The 12,143-nt window shown below is 37.0% G+C and overlaps 1 protein-coding gene across 2 annotated transcripts in view; it reads left to right on the top strand.

Annotated features, from left to right (window-relative positions):
- Pect (phosphoethanolamine cytidylyltransferase) overlaps positions 1–12,143 on the top strand; it is a 185,846-nt gene that overhangs the window by 96,247 nt on the left and 77,456 nt on the right. For both annotated transcript variants that reach the window (XM_090385653.1, XM_090385652.1), the window contains one exon: positions 2,758–2,850. In XM_090385653.1, coding sequence (XP_090241779.1) covers positions 2,758–2,850 — 93 coding nt within the window. The remainder of the gene's footprint in view (positions 1–2,757; positions 2,851–12,143) is intronic.

Genomic DNA, 12,143 nt, shown 5'->3' with positions numbered 1-12,143 from the left:
AGTTGAACAAAGCTCCAGAAGATAAACAGTATAATGTTTTCAGGAATGAACGGTTTTTGAATTATTTCCCCCCCCCTGGACAGTTATAAAAAAAACAAAATTTTCTGTATCAATGTTGAATAAGAAACCAAAATAAAATGTTTTACAGGTATCTGTGATACCTTCTTAACAAAAGTCAGATATGATTGGTTAGACTCTTATTCTTCATCATATTCCTTCATCATATTCAACCAATATGTTCTGTAAAATAATACTGTTGATAGCTTAGTGTTGATACCAACATTACCTATCATACTTACTGTACCTTTATTGAAAATCAGGCTAGTCCTTACACAACACAACACAGACCACAGCAATCATAAAAATCGCAGTATCTTTAACTCTTAGTTTTGCAACTTCTTGAATTCAGCTGAGGATATATGGTACTATATACAGGAATACCTCGCATAGTGCAGTTAATTCATGCCAAAAAAATACCGCATTGATCGAGGTATTAGTATGTATTTTAATGTAATGCGTTCTGACAATTTGATTATATGGGTGGAGTTGCAAAAATATACAGGTGTTTGTTTACTATAAATTGATGCACATGAAGTTCTTGCAAAACAAGAAACTGAAATGATTTTTATTGCAGTATGTACATACCAAAAGAATATAAGTGAAGTATGTACTGTATTTTTATTGTGAAAAATAGCTGATCAGCTTAGTTTGCACATTTTTTTTCTTCTTTTTATCTGCATACATCTCTTTATAACATTGAATGTCATTTTGCAACGCCTGCCTTACTTTCATACCCCATTCAATGTTTGGATCTAGAAGAACACACGGCGCCATTACATTTCTTCTTTCCATTCATATTTTTTTTTTTTTTTTTTTATGAAACCCCAAACACGAAAGGTATCAAAACCTATAGTATTTAGTACCGTGCATGGGTTGAAGGAGAAGTATGGGGGGGGGGGATGCCGGAAACTTTGCTCTAGAGACTAAACATGGGTTTCACCACTTCAAGCCTCCAATAAGCAAAGTGGTGGTATTTCACCGGTTGATGAAAGTCATCTACCACCTACATATAGAGGTGTAACGTTTTTAAAAAATAATCTTTAATAAAAATATTTGTACAGCTTACACACAATCAATGACCTCACCGCTCGGAATCTAGAGTGTTTAATAATGTATGAATGCTAGCAGAGTCCGTATATAATGGGGGTTTCAACAACAGTCAGAATGGCCTTGAATCCATAACGCATTGGCCTACGTGCTGGCATTATAATACATACATACATATCAAATGTATTGGTGCATGACTCAGTTAATTTTTTTTCAATTTGTAAACTGCACTATAGCAAAACCTGCGCTATGTGAGATATTCCTGTTTGTTTGTTTGTTATTTGGTTTTTAGGAGCATTAGCAACTAAGGCCATATTGCTCCAGGGATATGCAGTGGTCATTCCCTGACCTTTCCACATCCTCTGTATTTGGTGGTCACGGGCTCGAACCCCGGTCTAATCAAGAAGCATGTGCTACGCACTGCCACTCCTGCCCACCTGGCTATGGAGGCACCACGAGGTATTCCTGCATAAGCAAAAGACTTATGGAACATAGTATTATGATAGATATTTATCACTGGATAATTCAAGTAGTCATAGATTAAATTCTAGATCATGTTCAGGTCCTCTTTGATACATGTCACCCACATGCTATCAAAATGGTTTGTGGAACACAATGTTCACCCTTTCAGTATACTAAACAACTTCTTTGATCCCATAGTGCTTATTAAATACTGGTAAGGAAATTCATCTGACTGCAGATGTGCATAGTATATCTGTGAATCCATTCGAGAGTAACATAAGGTCATGGTGATTAGGAACAGTCAGATATCATTTCAATTTGAGGTGGTAGATGACTTTCATCAACCGGTGAAATACCACCACTTTGCTTATTGGACGCTTGAAGTGGTGAAACCCATGTTTAGTCTCTAGAGCAAAGTTTCCGGCATCCCCCTTCCCCCATACTTCTCATTCAACCCATGCATGGTACTAAGTACTATAGGTTTTGATACCTTTCGTGTTTGGGGTTTTCATAAAAAAAAAAAAAAAAAAAAAAAAAAAAAGTTTAAAATTAAGTATTTATTCAAAAAACTCTAAAATAAAAGTTATTTCATTTAAGTATGAAATTAAAATTTGGAAACTAAAGTGCATAGTTTAAGGGAAAAAATGTAAGAACAGCTCTTATAGAATAAAATATCTGTTAGGGCTTGAAGATATCATCATACATAAAACTTCAATCCCCTTAGACTCTGGAATTGGGGTAGTTCAACTGCATTACTATTCATTTTGTCTTTTTTATATTCTGATCATAGGTTACGCATTGTGACAGAGCATTTTGTAAAATATTTCCGAAAATATTCTTTCTTTCTTATACATAAACTGCATAGCCATAATCTTTTATTATTCTAAAAAGAAAATTAAATTTCTTACTTATTTCATCACATAGTCATTAAAAAATGACTATGTGATGAGTGCTTTTCAGTGATAACCTTTATTTAATACATAATCACTTTTTGTGTGTGTATTGACAAACTTTCTTATAGTTTTATTTTATTAGTTGTTGGGATAACATCAAGAGTTACCTCAACAATAATAAAATTAAATTTCTGTAAAAGGTTTTTAAATATTGTTTTCATTTAATTTCAGTTCATTTCCATATTGCATATTATAGGCATTTTTTTTCTTCTTTTCTCTTGTTTTCTCCTCATAGGATTCATCAGCTCATAGCCCCTGGACAGGTATATCTCAGTTTTTACCTACAACACAAAAAATTATACAGTTTGCTGAAGGAAAAGAACCAAAGGTTTGGATCTTGTATAAGTTGAATTTGTATTTATTTTATTAGAAAGTTGATCCTTTATGCTCTTTTTTATTTTTTTTTATTTGCATCCTTGTCATGCATAAATCTGTCAATTTATGCATGACAGTGATGTGATATGTATTTATCTGCCATCCCTGCATGGCCAAATGGATTTGTTAGAATCATTTATTTGGATTCTAATTAATTAACAATCACTTTAGATGGGTGCTTTATTGTCAATTAAAAACCAGGCAGACACACCTCTACGCGGTGCCTAGTTGTTAATTAACAAAAATGTTAATACTAAGAATTTTAGCTCAAAGGCTTTCATTTGTTAACTCAATGGTAGTAATTTAAAACATCTTTTTGAGGGGAGTTATTTCAAAATTATGGTTTAATTTACTACCAAAAATGGTAATTAATATTATGTTAATTAATAAATAATAAAATACTATGCTATATGAAACAGACTGTTCAGTAAAAAAAAAATCTACATTAACCCCATGGAGCTGAAGGTGAATCTGTGAATAATGTCATGTGAAATGAAAAAATACAATTTAAGCCTAATAAGATCAGTTTTATTTTATTCGGTATTTTCATATACAATCAACGATAAAGATTTGTGGTAACTAAAGTAGGATACATAGTTGAAACAATTCAAACTATTACCATTGCGATTGAAGACCAAGTCGATACATGATTGACCATGCATAGTAGATTTTGTAGGATCTGATGCGACTTTAAGATTGAACGTTGATTCTATGAAGTTGAGGAATGGAGCATTTTTAGGTTTCTTAATGTTGAAATTGCCCACTAAAATTATTGGGATCTTTTGAAAGTTGAATTTCCTTACAACGTTAGGTATGTCTTCAAACTTTGGCATATAAATCGCTAGATTGGATATTAAGAAAACTTTAATCTGCTCCAATGTTGAATTAGGTGCGATGCAGAATGTTACAAGCAAAGTCTTCTGTCCATTTATTTCAACTTCAGCTGCACAAATGTTGCCACAATTACTTTATTGTATATTGCAACACCACCAGATCGCACAGAAGGTCTTGAATTATATGATACGTTTGTATCCTCAAACATCAACATTTTCATCGTTTTCAAGCCATGTTTCATTTAATGCCATATTCAATTCCATGAGAATTTGATCGGTTACAATGTCTTCGCTATGCATTAGTAGAGGCATTTGATGCAAGAAAGCAAGCTTATGCAGCATCAGCCAAAAAAAAAAATAATAAAATAAAATAAATAAATAAAAAATAACCACTTCCATTTCACCTCTCTGTTCGTTCAATATACCTGTCCAGCTGAGCCTTAAACTTATTTAGGCTATCAACTTCCACAACAAGGGATGGAAGTCTGTTCCACCAACCAACCACCCGCTGGCTAAAGGCAAATTTCCGCACGTCTGTGCTACATCTGTCTTTCCTCAATTTGAATTTATGCCCTCTCAGGTGATTATTCTGAGCAAGAGGAAGAATCCCAACAACATTGAGCATGCTCAAACCATTCAAGGCTTTATACACCTCTATCAGATCACCTCGCTGTTGCCTAGTCTCCAGACACTGTAATTTGCAAAAATTTAGCCTTTCTTCGTAAGAGCACCCCCTTTGTTCCATTCACTAATCTTGTTGCCCTTCTCTGTACTCGTTCCAGCAACTCTACATCCTTCTTGAAATGAGGCCTCCACGCCTGTATACAGTACTCTAGGTGTGGTCTGATCATTGCCTTATACAAGGGAATAATCACCTCCTTATCCCAGATAGAAAAACTCATATATATCATTGACAATACACCATGAGCTACTCTTGCAGCCCGTCTGCACTGTCAGAGAACTTCATATCTGCCTGCACAACAACCCCCAGGTCCCTTTCATTCTCTACCACTGTCAGTGTAGTACCATAGAATTGATACATTGCTCTGGTGTTGCTGTTCCCCATATGTAGTACTTTACATTTGTCAATGTTAAACTTCATTTTCCACCTCTCAGCCAATCTGCTCAACCTTTCCAGATCCTGTTGCAGCAGCATAGTGTCAGTAGTGTCCTTGACAACCCTGCCAACCTTTGTATCGTCTGCAAACTTGGACATTATGCTTGATATACCATCATCAATATCATTTATAAATACAGAAAACAATAATGGACCCAATACTGAACCCTGAGGGACTCCACTAATAATATTAGTCCACGATGAGCAGTGTCCATTGATTACCACTCTCTGTCTTCTCCCCCCCCTCAACCACCCCTTTATCCATAGCAGCAATTTGCCTCCAGTGCCACACTGCTCCAATTTGTGCAGCAGTCTTCCATGTGCAACAGTATCAAAGGCCTTTCTAAAATCCAAATATATGATATCAAAGTTATTCTTTGCATCCAGTTCCTTTGTGACTACATCATAGTATCCAATCAAATTGGTCAGGCAAGACTTCCCCTTAACAAAACCATGCTGTGTCCGAGCTATAACTGAAGTCTTGTCTAGATGATCCTGCAGTGCTTCTTTAACCAGTGCCTCCATTAATTTTCCAGGAACAGAAGTTAAACTAACAGGTCTATAATTACTTGTGTCGCCCTTTGATCCTCCTTTGTGAATTGGGGTCACATTTGCACATCTTCAGTCCATGGGTACTTCCCCTGAGTCCAAGGAAGCTCTCATAATTATGGCTAAGGGTTTGCTTACTTCCTTTGCTGCCTCCTTTAATATAACTGGATAGATCCCATCCACCCCAGGTGCCTTTCTTGTATTTATCTTCAACAATTTCTCCTCCACTTTACTCTCAGTTATTACAAGATTCTCTAGCTTACTGCCAGAGTTGGATACACCTCTGGCATTCCCCTCGCTGAATAACTCCTCCTCATGTGTGAATGTCGATGCAAAATATTCATTTAGTTTGTTAGCTGCCTGAGCAGGATCATCAACAGTTGACCCATCGATATCAAGTGGACCAATCTGATTCATCCGCTTCCTTCTAGAGTTTACATAAGTAAAGAACTCTTTGCTGTTTTTCTTTGCATCCCTTGCCAAAGATATCTCGTAATCTGCCTTCGCCTGCCTTATCTCCTATGTAACTTGGTTACAGATCAACTTGTATCTATCATAGGCTTCTGTGTCACGTGTAATTTGTATGTATCCCATGCATTTTTCTTCTCTGCCATATGTCTCATTAGTTCATCTGACATCCATTTAGGCCTAAACCTTGAACAATATTTCTTAGTTGGTATGTAAAGTTCTTTGAATGCTTCCCATTTTGAATTTGCTGTTGGTAACATCATCAGTTGGTCCCACTGTATAGAATTTAAATACTGTCTCAGTCCATCGTAGTCGCCTTTACGAAAGCAATAACCCTTCCCTTTACCCTTAATGGTAGTTACCTCTTTGAGTAAATCCCACTTCAGCACACTGTGATCACTGCCACCTAGTGGTTCATTTATCTGCAGATTCTTAATGCATGAAGAATCACTGCTGATAATCAAATCAAGAGTATTACTCCCTCTAGCTGCCTCCCGAACATGCTGATGTAGAAAACAATCATGCAATAAATCCCCAAAAGCCTTGCTAGTGTGTGAGTGACCAGCCCCCAAATTCCAGTCAATATCTGGGAAATTAAAATCCCCCATTATAAGACTCTCTGATTTACTGGCTCACTATTTCCCTGTACAGTTTCTTATTATACTCATCAGAGTCATTAGGCCTATAGCACACTCCTACTCTCAATTTTGATCTCTCAATGCTTATGTCACACCAAACTGACTCGACACTGCACTGTCCATCGATGTCGACTGGCTTCGCTTCCTTGGATTTTATGTATTTCTTAACTAATAGCATAACCCCTCCTCCCTTCCTATCCTGTCTATCCTTTCTGTAGACATTGTACTCCCCAAATTCCAGTTCTGCATTCCTTATATCTGTGTGACACCACGTCTCTGAAATCCCAACAATATCTGCCTTTGATGTTTTGAGCAATACCTCAAATTCATCAAATTTATTTACTAAACTCCTAGCATTGGTGTACACGCAAGTATACATGCACCTGTTCTTTTTCTTAGCTACCCTAACACAACCCATGTGTTGACTTGTACTCCAATGATTCCCAACAGTCTCTGAAATATCCTGCATCTTATTTTCCAGGCTGCTGCTCATTCCAATAGAATCAGTGCAAGAATCATTTTCACCTCTGCCAGTGGCTACTGTTAATCTATTAGTCCTTGTATCCCCCCAATCTAGCAGTTTTCTGACCCACCTAACACTGCCTCGATAGCATCAGCAAACATTCTTGCACCCTTTCTATTTAAGTGTATCCCATCCCTGTAGAAGCAGTCTCTCCTGTTAACAAGTACAGACCAGGCTGAAAAAAATTCTACCCCATGAGCCTTGCACAATCTTTCCAGGGCCGAATTGATCGACAGGGCTCTCATGACAGGGCTATGAAGTTTCAAACTCTGTATTCAACAATACCATTCTGAAACTCAATGAAGCAACTTGATCCCAAAATTGTAATGCTGTTGTAAAGTGTTTCCAAACGATGGTTATTCAAATGTTTCAATTCAGTTTGAAGATCTTTGCATCTTAGGTGCATTACAACCACGAGCATGGTAGAATGTAAAGTCGTCTTTCTGATATACAGGCCATCTATGCTTCTAACTCTCGACGATGCGGCATATACCAGTTGCTGTTCGAGACTCTTATCGTAATCGAATACAATTTATTTGAAAGTTCCACCCTGATTTATGAACCAAAATGGCACAAGCTTCAACCAAAGGAAATTGGATTCTTTTGCATTTAAGCATTTTGCTTTTGAAAGATACTGTGGTGGAACGTCTCGTAATCATAGTCCAGCCAGATTTTAATACTCTATGATTCGACAATATGTGTGGGCAAGGCTTGAGGCGACTCTTACTTCCAACATTCTTGCTTTCAAAATGTAACCACAATCTTTTGATTTCTGTTTCTTCCATCTCAACTTGCTGTAAAGTTCTGATCGCTCCATTGACCAAACCATCTTCATCATCGATGTTTGTAGTGATCATGTAAGGTTTTCCAGTCGATAGATGCAATATGTATGGCAAATCTCTGGTCTCTGCTACACTCATTTGATGGAGTTTTGTTCACATACTAGTCGACTGTTCATGACTCTTGTAACCGGTGAAGTGATTGTCGGCTGTACAATCGATGGTGGTGTTGCCTTCCAACGCTTGAGCATTATATTGAACAGCATCATTGTTATTATGTAACAAATGAACAGCATTTGGTACTTGTTACATGACACAGTCTCGTGTTCTAAATCGACTTTCGATTAACTTCTTTTCTTCAACGTCTTTAATTTCGCCATTTCCAATTTTAGTTAATATGCCAGAGAATACAACATCACTCTGTCTCATCACCTGAACCAATAGAAACTGAGAGACCTCACCAAAGTTGCACCACCGACAGAATTCTTCTTTGAGGCTTGAATATTTGCCTTGCATTCACTGGTGGTAACTGATGCAAATCTCCACAAAATTATGATATCTAAACCACCAAAATCTCCATCAAATTCTCCGGTGATCTCTTGCAGTCTGGCGTTGATTGTATGCAAAATGTCAGCTCCGATCATGCTAACTTCATCAATGAATACTGTTTGAACGTTTTGAAACATGTTACAATAGAAGTGAAAAGTTTCTCGAGCAAGACCACCATGTATTCACGTCATACCAACTTTGAACACCGAATGAACTGTAGTACCGTTGATCACTACGGCCCTAAACACTGGCAACGAATGCATTGTTAAGCGAGTTGTGTGCCTGACTTAAGCGATTGTAAGTTTCCATCATAATTTTTAAGGTAAACATCTCGCCACAACCTGCTGGACCAGTAAAGAATATTTGAAGCAGTGTTGTGTTAGCTCGATCTGTTATTTAATGTATAACTTCAAGAATCAACTTACGTTGTTCTTTATTCGTCATTCGAACCACCAACTTGCAGTAATCGTCAGTGGTTGTGACATTATCTCGCCGACGTACCACAGTGGATAGCGAGTTTTCTGAAATCATTTCAATATCATCATTGTTCTCTTAAAGTCTGTTACTAGCATCCTCTGTGATTTGACTTTGAACATATTCCTTGCATTTCGCTTGAGCATCCTCTTTATCTTCCATTTTGATGCAAAGTTTTCTACAATACTCTAATGTTTTGTCAATATCGATGTCTGACTCGTACCTTTTGCAGCAATTCATAAAGTACTGTTCATTTTCATCGTATACCCAAAGAAACTTGTTTGAATCTAAGATATCAACCATTTAATTTTTGAAAGGCCAGTAAAGTAAAACCATCTCACGTATATACTCTGCCAATTCAGACATATCATAGTAGCGATACCTTATGACTCGCATCTGTTTTCTAAGTTTACATTGTTCCTTCACAACATTGTATTTCGCTGCAAAATCGGCCAAGCAAAGCTGACTGAGCTCTCCATCTTTTGGTCTTTTCTCATATTTCTGTATAATATTTTCATTCTGTATGTCGGTAGAATCATCATCGAGATTTTCTTCAGCCATTCGCTTCTTGCTCTTACTTTTCTGACACTCTTGAGGCCAAATAGTTGGAATGTACACAACTTTTTTACTAGCCTCAGACAGCTGGCAAAGCAAATACCAAGCTGCCTCATTTCAACACTGTTCAACATTTTAATGCTAACATGTTTTACCAAGTCGGTGTAATCTTGATCTGGATACTCTTCTTGCAATTTGATCAACTCTTGATGCAAATGACTTATGCCTCTGTTTGTTTTGTTAATATATGATGCGCATGAATGTTCCTCAAGTATGAACTGTAAATCCATGTTCGAATTTAATATACCAGCCAGCTATCCAATGATTGAAGGTATTTGTCCAAAGTTGTGTCATATTTCTTTTCATTAGAACGGTAGTTCTCGCCAATCCCGATCGAATAACATCCAAGTAAGTTTTCATATCCAACTTGTGCTCGTCTAGAAACTACTCAAGTGCATCGTAATGTTTCTCTTCGAGATCTTTCTTATATTGTTGAAAATGTCATTTGAAACTTGAACGTCAATTGTCTTGTGTGTTCATCGGTATTAAAGCTCAAGTTTGATCCATAGACCAATATGGAATATTGAATCTGCATCGATCATCCTTCTTCTTGAAACAAGTAAATGTATGCTTGTGCACTTGATTTGAGTAAGATGTCGGAAGATCTGAAGTATCGATTCTGCACAATTCATCTATTATTTCTACAGTCTTTGGCATAGCTTCCAAAACCAATTCTTTAGTATTGAAGTATATTACACATGTGACTGGATCCTTATTGACTAGCTTCATACCCTGCAATGCTGTCAATTCTTTCATTGGATCGTCAGCTTCTGTATCTTTGCTACTGTTTAGTCTGTGAAGTGTTTTCAAGAGATGTGGCCAGCAAACCTCTGTCGCACTCAGTGTCAGAAACATGGTCGGTTTATCAAGTTGTCTGATCATAGCAAAGACAACTTTCTTGTGTTGAGACCAGTAGTGTACAGAATTTGGAATGGATTTGAGAAACGACAAGTTACGTTTGACGCATTCTTCAACAAATATTTTGTCTTCTATCATACGTTTTGTTATGTTGGAAGTTTTTCTGATCCATTTGAAAGTGGAATATAAACCTTCAGTTATTCTCAAGCTAAAAATTTCATTGCCATGTATAGAATATGATGTGGCATTACTCCTCGGCGATCGTTTTGTCTAATTTTACTAGTTGCCATCATAAACGGAGTAACACATAGTCCATCTTTAAATTTATGTGGATGGCCTAAGTATATCGCTGGAAACAACAGTTCCTCAGCATGTTCATCGCAAACTATCGACATCGGTTGATTGTGTTGTCCAGAGCAATTGCAAGATATTTGTCTTCATTCCAAAGTAAAGTGTGTTGCTGTGCCATAGGTAATTCGATGTCACTTTCAGATGACGCAATCTTCTCAGCATTTTCTACTTGTTCGCTATTAGTAACTCTTGTTGAAACTTTAGCAAGCAACTGACGATCGACTGTGATGTTATAATGTTTATACAGAGGAGTATTGATTAAATACTTTAGCCACGATTTGACCATTTCTTACATTTCATTGCAAGTAAGTCGATTTATGAATCAAATGCTTGATGTGAACGTTGAATGCATAATCATCATAAAATGCACGAGGCAACTCTCTAACCATATTCACATTGATTGGAACATTTATGAGTTGTCCGATGATACCGTAACTGCCAATTTCATATTGCAAACGTTAAGTCTGCATGAATGGCAGTCTAGCTGAAACCAACCATTCGCTTGTACAATCGAGCGGCTGTAAATTCAGTGGAAATGGATGATATATGAAGCTGTTGGACTTGGATAATGAGAATACATTTCCCGATTCTAAGCTTGTGAAGCATGTATTGCAAAGCATAAACGATGCCACATTCTCTGCTTCTGAAAATTCATTTTCAAGAATTTGTGTATTTTTGGCTTTGGTAATCTCAAATCATTCTGAAACCAGTCTGTCACAAACACTGCAGACATATACGAATGGGTTGTTCAAAAATGTTCTTTCAAATTCTTTTGAAGCTAACGTATAATACTTTTGACAATCTTCATTCACTGATTGCACTGTTCTTTTTGATGTTGATAGCCAGACATCTGCCTCTAATTGATCTTTCTCGCATTTATGCTTACCACTCTCTCTCTTTCTTGCATTCCTGACTTTGGTGCTTGCTTTTCCGCGTTAGATTTGTGATTTTGTCGATCTTCGAACACGTTTAGTTGATGTAACTTTCGGCATCGTCACAACTTAATTAAATGAAACACAACCACACTGCTCGACAAATGCGAAGTAACTGAGCAAAGTAGTTACTATAACAAGTTGTTCAACACTCGAAAACTAAAAACTCGATTTGAAATCTAGTTATATATCCTAATTGCCCTTTGAGAGATCTAGAAAGGCTTTTGATACTGTTGCACCTGGAAGACTGCTGCACAAATTGGAGCAGTGTGGCATTGGAGGCAAATTGCTGCTATGGATAAAGGGGTGGTTGAGGGGGAGAAGACAGAGAATGGTAATTAATGGACACTGCTCATCATGGACAAATGTTATTAGTGGAGTCCCTCAGGGTTCAGTGTTGGGTCCATTATTGTTTTCTGTATTTATAAATAATATTGATGATGGTATAACAAGCTTAATGTCCAAGTTTGCAGACGATACAAAAGTTGGCAGGGTTGTTAAGGACACTACTGATGCTATGCTGCTGCAACAGGATCTGGAAAGGTTGAGCAGATGGGCTG

Source organism: Mastigoproctus giganteus, chromosome 12 (assembly GCF_048544385.1).
Source record: "Mastigoproctus giganteus isolate SK-2022 chromosome 12, ASM4854438v1, whole genome shotgun sequence".
In the NCBI taxonomy this organism is placed as follows: Eukaryota; Metazoa; Arthropoda; class Arachnida; order Uropygi; family Thelyphonidae; genus Mastigoproctus; species Mastigoproctus giganteus.
This window is presented reverse-complemented; position numbering and strand designations above follow the sequence as displayed.